At 43.5% G+C, this 16608-nt stretch overlaps 1 protein-coding gene across 3 annotated transcripts in view; it reads right to left on the reverse strand.

Annotated features, from left to right (window-relative positions):
• The window catches only part of RGS11 (regulator of G protein signaling 11), a 105166-nt gene extending 100031 nt beyond the window's left edge, over positions 1 to 5135 (reverse strand). For all 3 annotated transcript variants that reach the window (XM_075179173.1, XM_075179174.1, XM_075179175.1), the window contains exon 1: positions 4569 to 5135. In XM_075179173.1, coding sequence (XP_075035274.1) covers positions 4569 to 4631 — 63 coding nt within the window. In that variant the 5' untranslated portion in view covers positions 4632 to 5135. The remainder of the gene's footprint in view (positions 1 to 4568) is intronic.
• Between the last annotated feature and the right edge of the window lie 11473 nt (positions 5136 to 16608).

Genomic DNA, 16608 nt, shown 5'->3' on the forward strand with positions numbered 1-16608 from the left:
TAGTGAATGTGTGTCAAATAAAAAGGAAGCAGCTACCAGACAGGAAGTTACTCCTTTACAGAGAAGCCGCTGTTTGGCTTGATAAACTACAATTGTAGCATTCCCTGCATAGGTCTGTCTCCCGGTAGGTTTGTTTGCATTCAGCAGTATCTCATTTGCTGCATCTCAGTAATAGCAACGTAGAAAATTATCTGTTTAATAATGCGCTAAATAATGTGTTTAATAACGTGTTTAATGTAGAAAATACAGCATTGTATTTCACTGTGATTACACCCACAACAATCTATGGCGCTGCCCAAGGCTTAGTTTTTAATGCTGAAGTGCAATGGCATTTGCATAATTATACATTCAGTCGAAATTTTCCTGACAGCAAAATATTATCTATAAAGAGCTTATCTCCCTGGATTTCCGAGCATCTGCTGTCCCACAAAGTGCCTCAGCCAAGTGACCAATATAACATCAGAGATCATCACAGTTATATATGTACAACTCTATCTGACAAAGTCCTAGGTGTTCTTGCTAAATACACCTTAGTAATTGTTCACCACACACCTTCCTGCCCATAGTTCAACAGCCCCCTCCTCTTCTGTTTTTACTGGGAAAAATAGGTGGCTGTTACAGTCAAAGTAGAAAAATTAGAATTATAGAGGGTTGTTAACTGATGCTGCCCTTGTTATCTAGCTTCTTATATAGCTGATACCATGCAGAGTAGAAAACTCTCAGGGAGGAGCTTCAATTTCCTGACCTGTAAGGTGTGTAGTGTATGCATTACCTGATTGGACTGGAACCACAGCCAATCGGGTGCCACACACACAGCCACTCCCATCCTAGCTGCTCTTCCCTGCCTTGTATCAGTGCAAATAGATTGGCGGCTCGATACAGGTAACAGTCAGGCCTGTTTAAATCCCCTCTCCAAATTTGTATTAATTGGATGCATAATAGGTACATTTCACATCACAATATTCCTGGATTAGTGTGACAGCAGCTTCCTATAAATACATGTGTCACTTTGTGAGAGTTTTGTACTCAATGGGGTGTACCGTGTTGGTTTTCTGAGCCGAATGTCGCAAAGGCTCAGGTTTTGTTTTTTTTGTTGTTTTTTTTTGCGTGGTCCATTAAAAAATAAGTATAAGCAATTAATTAATATAAAATGCTTGCTGTCTCAGGATATCGGAGCTCTCCCACTAATTTGGGTAGTCTCCTGGACCTTCTGGGTGTGGGGGAAGCTATTTTAATGAGCAGCGGTTTGACAGTAATATCTAGTTCACCTTTTCAGACCAGGAGGGAATTTACCAAAGTGCGACTAAGTGAATCTCCCTCTTCAAAGCAGTATTGGGGGGGTTGGCGCTATCTTAAACTGCGCCAAGAAAAGGCGTTGTTTTATAATGGCCACATTACATATTGCCTTTTTATATGATAATATCTCATAGTCCACACCTGACAGCTTTGAGGAATAGTAAGCAGATTATTATACAAATTAGAGCATTGTGTGCGTGAAACTAAATAGATGCATCTGAATATTCCAATACAATCTCAGGCAATGTAAAATCACATTCTGACACATCCCCCCCCCCCCCTCCCGCTCTGATTAGAAGATTTTCTGGCGTCTTTGTCTAGGTTTTTTTTTTTGCTGACTGGAATCAGATAGGAGAACAGATGGAGATTCTCAGCCAGCATACTGTAAGTGGTATACAATGACAGTCAATAGCTTGCTTTTCTCCGAGAAATCTCTAATGAGCTCTACACAAAAACAGAGGGACATATACTGTAAGCCAGTAGCTGAGCTTTAGACACAAGCGGAGAACTAGAAATGTACATTTTGTACCTGTGCCGCCACGATTCTTGTTAAACAGTCTTCCCCGCGCTTTACCTGAGAAAACTTTCGTCAGCCAAATCCGCTGCATTTGATGAATAGGCCCGTACCATACGTTTACTATGCAACACACTTTACATAAGTGAGTTTGAACATTCCCAAATTTATTTGTGACAGTTTTAGGATCTCATCATGGAAACAGAAATGTTTCGCTCAATGGAGGGGTCGTCCTATGCACATTAAATGTCGTGACAAACGCCCTTTAAAAAGGTAGCGCCTAGCCTTTTTGAGCCTACAATGGCTCACAGTAAAGTAAATACAATATCAGACATCACATAGTTATTTGAGCAGCTACAGGGGAATTTCAGGAATACCTGGGGGGTATTTCTGTTACTTAAGCTGGGTACACACTACTGAAATTTCAACCAACTTTTTATGCCGAGCGATTTTACATGCGATGTTCCGATCGCTCGGTCCATGGACTGCATACACACTAGCCTTGTTTAGGACGATAAAGGGAAGAGCGGACGTCCCTTTAGCGACTTTTTACAGCCATGTTGTCGTGAGCAATGATTGCAATTTCGTACTCACTGTTGTGGATCGGTGGGAAGTTTATACACACTACACAGTGGAAACGAGATTGGAACGAAAATATTAAACGGTACGACCAACCAAATGAAGCGACAATCGTCCATTTGGGCAGACTTTCGACCATCGTGTCACTGCACACACTGACCCGACTTTTGAACGAGCGGTCGTATGTCGGCTGATTTAGCCAATTATTGGATAAAAACTGTGTAGTGTGTACCCAGCTTAACCCACCAAAACTATTACCCATACTTGCCAACTCTCCCGGAATGTCGGGGAGACTCCCGCATTTCGGGTGGGTCTCCCGGGAGAGTGTGGCAATCTCCCGCATCTGCCCAATTCCTAGTGAAGTGGGCAGAATTAGAGCCAACATGCCGTGATTCTCCGGGGATCACAGAATTTGGCCCCGCCGATTCTGTAAAATGCCGCGTTTTGTGTCGCTACGTCACGGGGGCCATTTTGGAGCCCCGCCCCCTGCATGCCCACGTCCCCGAGGGAGGCTCCCGGACACCAACTCCAAAAAGTTTGTAAGTATGTTATTACCAAGGTTTCGGATCTTTAGTGGAAGAAAAACCATATCCAGAGATCTCAAAGAAAAAACAGGCAAGACTTGATCAAACAAGCAGCTAATGAGCATTTAGTAAGAGTTTGTTCACACAGTACTACAGGCGGGACAAGGCATGTACTAAACACTGAGTACCGCGCAGGCTTCGGGACCATTCATCCCAGTGTTTGCAGGTGATAAGCAAATGCGGATCATCCCCAAACCCCGGAGAATTGTAGGACTCCTGGGAGGTATATTTATTAAACTGCGGGTTTGAAAAGTGGAGATGTTGCCTATAGCAACCAATCAGATTCTAGCTGTCATTTTGTAGAATGTACTAAATAAATGAGAACTAGAATCTGATTGGTTGCTATAGGCAACATCCCCACTTGTTCAAACACACAGTTCAGTAAGGTAGGTAACGGTAGTAATGATCCCGCTGTCTGCGAAATAGAGCGTTTTGCTTACATTGTTTCATCTCTTAGGAGCAAAGCAGAACAAAAATACGGCAAATTTGCTCCTGAACATACTATGTTGCATTGCAAGGGGTACAAATTTAGTTATTTTTGCAAACAGGGAAAATAATGATTGCTTTTGCTTGTAGCATACAAATACTGTCCAGCTTTATTTTGCACTGCAATTTAGAGTTCAGCTGGGACGTTCTCCACCCCAACTATAAATATGTCCGTGTATTTTAAAATCGCCCTCCCCCTCCCCTCCCTGCAACATGGTTTTACCAAAGTGCAAATTTACTCTTTTTTCTATTTAGTTTTGTTCCTAACTTTAAATGTGGCTCCATACCGGCAAATTCTTTAACGCTCATTAGCCATCTGATCAATTTTTAAAGCCAACTCAGTATATTTTAAGCTTTGTGCTCCAAATTATAGAGGTAAAGAAAAAACAAGTCTCAGGTATTCCGAAAAACAAAATCCCACACTTACATATACATATTGTCACCTACATGTAAAAACTGTCTTCAGTCTTCACCCTGATTATACAACACAGAAAGTTGAAAAGGCTCAGCCAATATTTCACCAATTCTACAACAACTAGTCCTCCAATTCTGTAGCGTTATTATACATGATTATCTAACTGAGGGTCATTAAGGATCAATATTCCAATAGCAATAATGGAGCAGTATACTCTTCCATCCATTACATGCTATTTAGCAAACATCGCGGTAGATTGCATTTCATCTAAATATAACCCACTTTATCTGGGAATTTGCTACAAATGAACGCTGTGTCCTGATTTAACACACAGCTTGTAATCAGTACAGTGTAGCAGAACAGCGATTATCTAAGCCGGAATGCCGCTGGAATATAGTTAATGCTAGCTGAAAGATTTTCACTTATATATATTTATATATAGTTTTGCCAGTACAACTGTATTGCTAATGATGTGTTACCTGCACATATTCACCTATACAGACAGGCAGAAACACACCCTAGTATATAGTAACCATTAATGATACCATCCAAAAAAAGAGTTTGCAATACACTTGGATGCCTGGAGAAATGCAACCCCTCACTCCAATAAGATTTGCTAAACCTTTGCTGTTTTCAAGCTCAGAACCAAAAGTGGCAGGCAAATCCCAATTAGTGCAATGATTAAAAGGCTTACCTTGGCCAGGCATGGCATCTGCAATCTGTAATTCTTCCCTTGCTGGATATTGTTGATTGTCATGTTGTGTATGTGGATGACAGGCTGCTCCAGTGAATTCTGTGTGTACCTCTACTTACCAGAAGACTATTCTGTATGAATTGGTGATGTGGGTTCTTCTTAGTCCTTGTTTCATCTGTGCTGCCACCTTGTGGATGATTTACCAAATACATGTATACAGAATAATCATGTGCAATACGCACTGTAATAGAGGGACATTAGAAACAAAGGCCAAGTGCTTTTATATATAAGAATATACATATGTATATTGTATGCTCCCTTGAGCAGGGCCATCTCTCCTCCTGTTTCCTTCACTTCTAACTCTGCTCTCCAGCTACCTTTCCCCCCACCCCTCTGGGGGTCTCCCCGTCATCCGTGCCCTTCCTCTTGGGCTCCAGCGCTTGCTGGTCTTCCCTCCCCCTCTCTCTAGCTGTGCTTTGAGCTTACTGAGTTACTGTGCTTATTGTTTACTGTACCGTGCTGTCCCACCTTGTATTGTACTTGTTTGTCCCTGTACGGCGCTACGGACACTTTGTGGCGCCCTATAAATAAAAATTAATAATAATAATAATAATATGTACAGAGATACCAGGGTGCACTCACAAACAGACTTAATGCCTATTATTACACTGTTCCAAATAATTTACAGACAAGCACAGCAAGATTGACATGTTTGCTTAGTAATATGGTTATATCAGGGCAAAAGATGTACCCAATATTATTCCTCACTCTACACCTGCCATACCCACATTAGGGATCTCATGTACAGCTTGGAAATCCAGCTAATAGGTGCAATTTAGCACCTTGGCAAAAACAGGTTGCGCTGCAGGGAAGAGGGGGGTAAATTTAAAATGCTTATCTTTGCATGGAAAAACAATGCATTTGCACTACTTGCTTTGCATCCTTTAGCTGAATTAGGTCCTAACTGTAAATGATACTGGAGATGTCATAGTGTAAGGATTTGCATGAGGAAGAGGACCATCTATACCTGTAGTACTTAGGAGTGGCTCCTTTGGGGAACGGAGTCTAATGGTTCCCTGGTTCTCCAATCTCCCCACAAGGAGACTCTGGTGACTTCTGTGATTGGCCACAGGAGGATACACCAATGACATGATCAGCTTCCACAAAGCTCACAGAAAAGCCGCACAGCAGAATCCTGTGGCTGATCTGTAAGGCTGGGTACACACTACAGGTTTATCACATGATTACCGGGCCAATCACACGATAAACAAGCGTTGGGTCCGATATATGCACTCAAGACCAGCAGTGTAGGCAGATCTCTATGGAGTGTGCAGAGTTATGATCTTTTCAGCCCATGGTTATGACAGATGAAGAGCACAGATCTGACAGTAAATCATGTAAAATGTGTATAGTGTGTGCACAGGAATCAGCTGCTGATCGGGTCTTTTAGTCGTTGGTAAAATCGTTAAAGATATCACATTGGGAGAAATTTTCTGTAGTGTGTACCCAGCCAGGGGCAAACGCATGATTTGTAAAGGGGGGTTTCCACACCACGCCACCAGTGGGCGTGACCAACATGCATGGGGGCATGGCTATAATTTTAGACAGTGCTCTCCAACTCTTCCTATCCCCATAATATACATGGGCAATGCTGGGTGCACTACTGTTAGGTGCACGCAGCTCTCCCTTTTCAAGCAGAGCCGTGTGAAGCAGGGGCAGGGTCCAGCCACCTCAATTATACAGTGCCCCAGGGTTGTAGGGGGTTTCCAGGCACTAGGAAACCCCCCTCGGTTTGCCTATGCCAGCCTATGGCTACTGCCTAAACGCAGGGAGACCATGGTTCAAACTGTGTCAATGACTACCGGTGATCAGAAAGGCTATGTAATACATACTATATTAGCCTCACACCGCCAGTGCTGGCATAGCCACTAGGTGGACACCAAGGTTTAGGGGGCCCAAAAGTATGAATGAGGGACATAATGTCCCTCTTTCAATGTTTTTCCCCGCACCGCCCCCACTCTGAGCACTGGCTTCTTACCTGTGAAGCTGTCGGCTGCTGTTCCTTCACTTACCTCCCAATGACCCCGATTTTGGAGGGACATCCTGATTGACAGACTGTAACAGGGGTGGGACTTAACAGGAAAGTGGGTGGAGTTTTGCCTAAATGTGCCCATTTGTGGGTGGGGTTGGGGTGGGCAGGGTTTATTTTGTCCTGGGTTTGGAATTCTAAATGTTGGGACGTATGCCTTTGTGTCAAAAAGTGGACAGAGTTTAAAATATGACACATTTACATAACAAATAAACCTGCAGAAAAATGAGCTGTTAAAATGGATCTGAATGTCAGAAATGAAACAACAGAATAATTTTAGATGTGTTGCAGAATAGGTAGGGGGGGTACCATGGTTTAGATTATATGATTGTATAGTATATACGATTGGTTTATGGATTGTATTTAAGGAATATATCTGCTCTTTTAGGAATCAACTGAAAAGAGACTTGGGAGTATATTATCTAATCTGCAGCTTTGAAAAAGTGGAGATGTTGCCTATAGCAAGTGCAACCAATCAGATTCTAGTTATCACTTATTTAGTACATTCTACAAGATGACAGCTAGAATCTGATTGGTTGCTATAGGCAACATCTCCACTTTTTTCAATCCCGCAGATTAATAAATATACCCCTTGAGATCAGTCTTTATTGGTCTGCTATGTCATTGTTATTATAAGCAGGTCTGGACTAATGGCGTTCAATCGCTGTTTGGCATTTGTATATCGTGCCACATTCTTGGGATATAAGGATTGTTCAGTCTGTATCTAGTTCTCACAATTTACACAGGGACATTAGGTTACATATAGAATTGTAAAACTGGATACACACCTATGCAATCTTACTTCAGATGCAATTTCTCTAACATGATTGAAAGTCCTGATGAGCTTGAAGATTCATGCGCACACACCTACATAATTTACCTTCAGATCTGTGATCTTCATCTCTCATAACCCTCTACTATAAAGATGGTGACTTTGTACACTCTACAGATATCTACCTACGTTACTGGCACTGAGTGTGTGCACACTTCCACATTGCCAGACATCGTTCCACTATCGATCGTGACTTTTAGGACATTTATAAAACCAAATCAGCAGATGTGATGTGTTCTGGTATGATAACATATGATCGTGGGGACGCACACACTCTCACAATATCTGACCCAACGCTGATGAACCGTGTGATCTGCACGATAATTGCATCAATGTGAACCCAGCTTAACTGTCTCTATATCTCAGTCACCCCTTAAATGGTCACCAGTCTTCAGGGACCACTGAGTTAGAACTGTGGATCGTAGACACGTCCCTGCAAATGTCCCTTTATATTATTCATTTTTTGTTCTCTCTGAGCAGAAAAGGGATATTGAAGTTATGGTTCAGAAGGGGGGACATTTTGCACAGACAGTGTCTATGCTGTCCCCCAAGAAGAGTCCATTGAATGTCGTCATATGGGATTCGAATGTTGTTGATGTGGGAGTTGGTCATGAAGGAATTAGAGAGGTTAGATGATTGCCAGGATCTAATGATCAGAGAGATAAGAGCCTTGTGGTAAAGATTGCTGAATCAGTGAGTCAAAGTGGAGAGAGAGAGACAGAGAGGGATGTTGTACATATTGCTAGTAATGATTTATCTTAGTGATGTTAGAAAAGCGCAGAGAGCTTTTTAACTGTTTGGTCAACGTTCCCCTGTGTCCATGTCGGAAGCTTTGCCGTTTATACGAAGGAGGAAGATCGGAGGCTTCACATCAGACACATTAACACTAGGTTAAAGAAGAGGTACAAGGAGAAAGGAATTGGATTTGTCCGTCATGACAGCAGAATTTGGAAGAATAAGGGACTGCTTGTATCCTTGTACTAGAGCAGTGACAGGGACCTGGCACTTTACATTGGACCCTTCATCATGCTGCTTTTGCTCCCCTTTAAGTCTCCCCCATTTAACTCTACCTCTTCATGTGCCTTTCTATTGCCTACTTTCTTTTGAATTCTTCTCTTCTGTCATCGCGGCTCCTCTCTGTGCGCTCATCGCAGAAAATGTCCTGCGTAATCAAATTCAATGCGAGTGCAGCAGGGAGGAGAGGAGGAAGGAGGAAGCCGGATCGTCGCCACAAAGATAAGATATTTTTTTTTCAAGAGCTCTGGATCCTGCCTATGGGGCCCCCTGTGCCCATGGGGCCCCCAGGCAATTGCCCAGTGTGCCCATGCAGAAAGATGGCCATGGCTAAAACAATACATTTAATTAAAGAAAGAGACACCTATCTGTAATAACCTATCAGCAGACAATGTAAACAAGTGTTACAAGCTATATAAAACACATCTGACAATAAATCAGGTGTCACGATCAGGTTACTAGCTGGTATTTGCGCAGCTGAACAAGGAGGTGCGGATTGTAACACACCCCCGGTATTCACCAGGGACCCCTGCAAGGGAGTTTGGGCTTCGCTGCAAGAGGGTGTGCAGGTTGCGGTTCTCCAAGACAGCCACCAGCGTAGCAACAGAGTGGACAATGCGTAGTCAATCAATCTGGGTCAGAACCAACGGGCAGCGAGGTACAAAGGGGATATCCAGAGAATAGTCAGAGGCAGGCCAAATATCAGGAAACCGGAGCTAGCGGCCAGGTACAAAGCGAAATCCAAACGGAAGGTCAGAGGGAAGCCGGGTCAGAAACAGAATCAGGAATCAGATGCAGACAAAGTGCTGGAGCGGGGTAAAAACAATACTCTGGCACCCTAATAGTGCCAGAGACTTACTTAAATCCCCCTGGGTGGCCCCTGATAGGAGGGCTGATAATTTGCGGTCAGAGACGCTGACCGCCAAGCGGAAGTGCTAGACGTCCCGTTACTGCACAACTGGACGTGACAGGGACCGTGCATGTGCGCATGGCAACCTGGAAGTAGGGGGAATCGATCGGCAGAGACAGGCAGCCGAATCTCGCACCAGGTGTCAGTGCGGAGGCGGCGACTGACAGCAGGCAGGAGCTGGGGGCCCCTGGTGAAGACTGAGAAGGCTGCATGTGGCCCTAGAGCTCCTCACTGTACTACAGGAGCAGAGAAACTTAGGGGACTATTTATCAATAGATGAAGAACCCTGTTGCTGGGAAAAAGTAGTTGGAGACCCAGCTGCAAATGACTGACAAATGGGGTTTTTTACAAACCAGAAGCAAATTCAGAAACAAAGCACTATTTTGGGTTTGGTTGAGTGCCATAATAGGAATGCTCATGTCGGCAAAAGTTCTGGCTACTATACTCTTTTTTCTCCTACAATATTGCTTGCTGGAACCTCACTAATGTCTTATTTAACTCATGACAAAGAGATATCTTGGCTGTCTTTCATGTGGCACAATTGTTTATAGTATTTCTTGTTTACATGCATTTTCCCATAACAAATGAGGCATTCGTCTGTGCAGTCATTATGTTTACCCCCTCAACAGGGCCGCTGCGAGCCCTGGGGCACCCTAGGTGGGGCACTCTCCCCTTCCCAGAAGTGGCATTCCCCAATGCACGCTCAGACTAGGCGTTTCCACCATGCTGCTTCTTACCTAGGCAGGTGGGAGGTGGGGGCGGCATTCTCGGCTCCTCAGACAGTCAGCATGGCGCTTAGCTGTGACATCATAGCCAAGCGCCACACTCCCAGAGCAAAACTGGTTGGCGGAGCAGCAGCCAGAACCTTCACGTTTGGCATGTTCATGTACGAAGCTGCCGGGTGTTTCTCCTTTGTGTCAACGGCCAGCGCTCCATGTGGGTGTGTTGTGCGGTATTACAATCACTGGATTGGAGACATTATGTCACTCATTCAGTGTTTTACGTAAACCCTAACCATTGGCACCCTAGATAAACTTTAGGCTGGCTAAGTGGCCTGCATTGTCCACCAAACCTAGGCATAAGTGCCAGTCGGTGACTGTAGATCTATTTGCCTACGAGTTGCACACCTACCAACTGTCCCAATTTCAGAGGGACAGTGCCGATTTTAGGGTTCTGTCCCCTTGTCTCGCCCGGGACATGTTTGTCCCGCGGGTGGGGATGTTGGGGAAGGGAGGTATGTAATGGGAAGCCTAGCGATTTACAGAGTTAGGTAGCCCTCAGGGAGTGTGGCCATGCCCATATCACCCTGTGGCCACACCTCCATTTGTGAGGTGACCACGCCCCCTCTTCATACTGATGGGGCAGAGATATTGGGAGGTATGGAGTTGAAGCAAAATGTGGCCTCAGTAAGATACCTCTGGTCAATCCAGGAGATTAGCGGAAATAGGTAAAAGAACTTGACAAACATTATCCAAACCTTTTACTACATTTATTTAATTATTATTGGCCCCCTGTCCGAAGGTGGCACTTGTGCCATTATATGGGCTGCTCAACCTATTTTCAGCCCTCCCTTTTCTGTGGTCCTCATCTACTTAGCAGTCATAAAAGGTTTCACCAAAGAGAAATGAATAAAGCAGGCATGACTATTCCTTCTTTGCAAATATTTTTGCCACAGGGAAGATATTAAATTGTTCTGAGAAAATCCACACCAGGAACACATTTGTTTATGCCTTAGAAATAAAGTATCTATTCTAATAATGTCATAATTGGTTCCTTTGTTTGTTGATATAAAGGCTTTTCCTGTTTATACAGATAAAACTGTTGCTGAGAAAAAAAGAGGTACTGATACTGCCATCTAGTGGTCAGACATAACTATTGCTTTTCCCTATTTATTTAAACTTTTCTCAAACAGAAATTTTAGCAGTAAAAATCAGGATGGCCAACCATCAATAAATTTACTGACAGTCAGTAAAAATGTAGTAAAGTTCTCTCTTTCCCCTTCTTACTTTTGGTAAAATGTTTATAATCTCACAGTTATCAGAGTTTGCGTAATGTAATGTAATGTAATGTGAATGTGATTTTGACCTGCGTGTGCCCACAGAAAAACCTGCAAGCAGGCCTATGCAGAGTGGCACGCATCCACGTTTGCACCTGAGAAGGCGTGATGGGGGAGGGAAGGAGCTTTGGGGGAAAGGTGTGTTGGGAGCTGATGCAGACCTGAACATTGATGCAGATATGACTTTTACAGTCATATTATTTGCACCACCCTGGGGCTGCAAATACATCATAGTTGCCTACTCTCCCGGAATATCCAGGTGACTCCTACATTTTTGGGAGATCTCCTGGACTCCGGAGAGAGCAGGCAAAAATCCCAGATCCAGCTGTCGCCGTTGTTGAAGATGGTGGGGGCGGGGCTAAATGAGCCATCGTGGCCCTGCCCCCTGCTGCGATTGGCTAAAATTGCCTAAGATTGACAGGGGTGGGGCCTAATGGCACACCATGTGGCCACTCTCCCCTCGACGGACCCCGGACAACTGCCTTCAATTGTAGGCAAGTATAAAATAGATGCTGATGATGATGATTGCCAGCTTCTGATTGGCTGATGGTGATTTCACCTCTGAAGCTGCTCTGTGCATTCTTCATTGATCATGCCTATATTATAGGAATTTTTTTTGTGCATACAAAAACATTTTTTGTTAGTTTCATGTGCATGCAAGAAGGAAGGTTATATCTGCTGTATTATATGAAGCCTAATTGCAAGTGCAGGTTTCCCTATGAAAACAAATATTTGCAGAGTTTTATTGCGCTTACGGCCTGGGAAACTTGGCCTGCATGCTACAGATTGTTTCTACTGTATTAGAGAGGTTTTTCAAGTTTTATTCATGCTTAATAGTGAATATGTATTTTGCAAAAATAACAAGTAGTTCTAACCATGGGCATAGGTGTATGTTACGTATGCCTGACGTCCACCAGGAGCATGTGCTACTGGTGCAGATCTGCATGTATATTGCAGCTTGGAGTTTGCCCTCAGTTGCAGCTTTTTTAATTCTTAATTTTATCCATCGATTTGGGGTGAAATTGGGGCCAACTCTGCCTCCAAATACACACTCATGCAACAAAACAATGTTTCATGTTTAGCATGTTTTATGGCATTATTTAATATTTATTGACAGTTTTCCTTTAATTTATATATTAGGTTCTATTAATTTACACCACGAAAAGTAAGCTTATACTTAAAAGTTATATTGAGTGTGTGTCTTTCCTTCCCCATTGTAATCGGTAACTGAGAAGAGCCACCAGATGTGTTCCAGGGCAGGGGGAAACTTCAGCACCAGTTGATGGTTGTTCTTATATATTAAATAAGGAAAAAGAGGAATAAAGGAGAATTAATAGCTGATTGGATACATTTCAGCCTCAAGTGTAAGGAGAAATATTCCCTGTGATTCAAGACCTATTAACACAAGGAATTATTGTGCCTACCACGAGTCCTGGTAATACACCGATTTGTTCAATTATAAAACCTGGGAAGGATAGCTAGTGCTTGGTGCAAGACCCCAGAGCTGTAAATAATGCTTATCCTATTTTCCCTACCCCTGCTGTCTTTACTTTTTGTTTTATGTAATTGTATATGACTTCTGTTATGATAAAATCAATGTACAGCGCTGTGTAATATGTTGGTGCTTCTTAAGGAATAGTAATCATCTTACTATAGTTGATTTGTGTTTCAATTTATTCTCTATTCCTATTCATTCTGAGAGTCAGTTTCCTTTATCATTCACTTATCCACAGGGTTCTAGGCAAATGGAGAGACAAAATGGAATTTGGAAAAATAAAATTGCAAAAATATGAACAAACCTGAAATGACCCAATGCTCTTCCTGTGGCTCTGATGACTATGAAGTCTATCACCAATATAAGACCTTCATAAGAAGCGTTCATGGACTAAGCCGTCATGTGGAAGTAATGAGTAGACTTACAGCTCACTGACTTGCATTTAATTGATGACCTGGGGCCTGATTCATTAAGGATCTTAACTTAAGAAACTTCTCATTTCAGTCTCCTGGACAAAACCATGTTAAAATGCAAGGGGTGCAAATTAGCATTCTGTTTTGCACATAAGTTAAAGACTGACTGTTTTTTCATGCAGCATGTTAGCGAGTTGTTTTTTTTCACAAGAAAATCAACTTTCACCAGTTAGGCATTAGTGATAAACATAAGTTTAACTTTTTTTTCACATTTTTACATGATTTCAAATACTTTTCAGAGGTTTTTTATTTTTAACCCACCCCAAGGAGGTGCGAGATAAAACAGCATATTTGCCTGTTTAACGTGCCGCGTTATAAAACCATTGAATAGCTTTTAACGCGGCCGCCTGTCGCACACCCTATACTTTTAATAGACCTTCCACTGGGGCGCGAGAGGAACGTTTGTTGAAAAAAACGTAGCGTTAAAAATGGAATTGACAATTGAATACCCCCCCAAGAAAGAAACATAGAATCACTCAAAAAAACACATTTCTAAATTTAGCAAAGGGACTGCTGTTGCATAGACGTTGTAGTTTAGTCTTGACATAGGGTCAAACAACAAAGTAGGTCCAGAAAATTGTAATCAAAATGGTTTTGAAAAGCTCCTGGAGCATTACAGAATCCAAAGGTAATTATGAGGTACAAATAATGTCCATCCTGTGTACTGAAGGCTGTTTTCCATGTATCACCCTCTTTCATCCACACTAAGGTATAGGTTCCACATAAATCGAGTTTAGTGAGAACCAAAGCTCCATGTATATGATCAAATAAGCGTCATAAAAAAGGGAGGGGATAGCAGTTTTTATTGGTGATGTTATTGAGGGCTCTGTAATCTATTCAGGGTATAAATGAGTGGCCCTTTTTTATACAAAAAAAAAGTGACACAGCAGGGTCGGTGGATTTGTGGATAAAAGCTTTGTCCAGGCTCCCCTCTATATAATGAGACATGGGCCGAGTCCAGTGGTTCCCAAACTTTTGCAGTTCGTGGCACCCTTCCAAAATAATTACCGTTTTATAAGTAGTTGGGTCAAAAAAATGTAATAAGTATTTAGATCAGGTTGGGTCTGCATCCCTCTGTGCCCCCTCTGCATCTCCACACACTCACTGTGCCCCCTCTGCATCTCCACACACTCTGTGCCCCCTCTGCATCTCCACACACACATACTCCGTGCCCCCTCTGCATCTCCACACACACATACTCCGTGCCCCCTCTGCATCTCCACACACACATACTCCGTGCCCCCTCTGCATCTCCACACACACATACTCCGTGCCCCCTCTGCATCTCCACACACTCACTGTGCCCCCTCTGCATCTCCACACACACACTGTGCCCCCTCTGCATCTCCACACACACATACTCCGTGCCCCCTCTGCATCTCCACATACACATACTCCGTGCCCCCTCTGCATCTCCACACACTCACTGTGCCCCCTCTGCATCTCCACACACTCACTGTGCCCCCTCTGCATCTCCACACACTCACTGTGACCCTCTGCATCTCCACACACTCACTGTGACCCTCTGCATCTCCACACACTCACTGTGACCCTCTGCATCTCCACACACTCACTGTGACCCTCTGCATCTCCACACACTCTGTGCCCTCTGCATCTCCACACTCTCTGTGACCCTCTGCATCTCCACACACTCTCTGTGACACTCTGCATCTCCACACACTCACTGTGACCCTCTGCATCTCCACACACTCACTGTGCCCCCTCTGCATCTCCACACACACTCCGTGCCCCCTCTGCATCTCCACACACACTCCGTGCCCCCTCTGCATCTCCACACACACTCCGTGCCCCCTCTGCATCTCCACACACTCATACTCCGTGCCCCCTCTGCATCTCCACACACACATAAGCTCCAATGGGGCAGGGACTGATGTGAGTGAGTTCTCTGTACTGCGCTGTGGAATTAGTGGTGCTATATAAATAAATGGTGATGATAATGAAAATGTAAAAAATGCTTAGGGTTAAGTTTAGGATTCGGGTTAGGGATAGGTTAGGGAAAAGGTTAGGGTTATCATTAGGGCTTGTCACCGGATCCTGGCAAATTAATCAGTGCACGTATCTTCAGATCCGTTCCTTGTTGAATTCGGGAGCGAGCAGAGCTGATTTACGTGTGTTTCAAAACAAACGCACGTTGCGCTCAGTATGCGCGCCTTGATGAATCAGGCCCAATGCGAGGAGAGGAATGGAGGCAGCAGGAGACTGAGACTTAGATAGTGGAAGGAGCAGGGTCCCCCAGCAGCTCAGTAGTGATATGAGGTTACTGTCAGTCTGATAATAGAAGATTATGGTGAGAAACGCATGTCTTTATTGAAACCACAAATTTCTAGGGGTTCTCCCAGACCCTCGGGAGAGCAGTTCGACGTCACACATCCTGACAACTTCCCTAGTAAAGTGGGTGGGGACGGAGCTTAATGATGAGTTTCATAGTGAACCAAGTCATCCTTGCCCTGTATTATGCAGTAAATTGCGGCACTGAGCAGCCAAAGGCGGGGCTGAATGACGCAATTTGCATGGCCACGCCCACTGGACTTGGCAGCAGGATCTCCCCTCCGGGAATAATCGTGACTAGGACTAGATTTACTAAACTGCGGGTTTGAAAAAGTGGAGATGTTGCCTATAGCAACCAATCAGGTTCTAGCTGTCATTATTTAGTGTATTCTTCAAAATGACAGCTAGAATCTGATTGGTTGCTATAGGCAACATCTCCACTTTATCAAACCCGCAGTTTAGTAAATATACCCCCTAGTGTCCATATATAGAGAACACAACATTTTATACTGCATTTTACATTCCTTATAACAATGTATGTGCAGTGTTATGTTATTAACCCCACAAGAAATGGATTTGTTCTTTTATCCAGACACTGGTTAAATCTCTGTTTTGTCCATAGACCGAAGCACAACATGAATTCACTTACGCGCAATCCTTCTACATGTCTGTTTCCTTTTACTTTATCCTCTTCTTCCCTTACTCTTTCTCTCTCTGGGGCTGGATGCTTTCCAAATTTCCAGATGTTTTATTGGCTGAGCCAATATTAAGCCTATCAATATATTAGGAGATAGCAATATCAGAGAGGTACGAGGCACGAAATGATGACATTTCACATATTGTACTACCATAGATAGCAAGCCTGAATAAACCTTAGAATTG

This window comes from Mixophyes fleayi, chromosome 7 (genome assembly GCF_038048845.1).
Source record: "Mixophyes fleayi isolate aMixFle1 chromosome 7, aMixFle1.hap1, whole genome shotgun sequence".
In the NCBI taxonomy this organism is placed as follows: Eukaryota; Metazoa; Chordata; class Amphibia; order Anura; family Limnodynastidae; genus Mixophyes; species Mixophyes fleayi.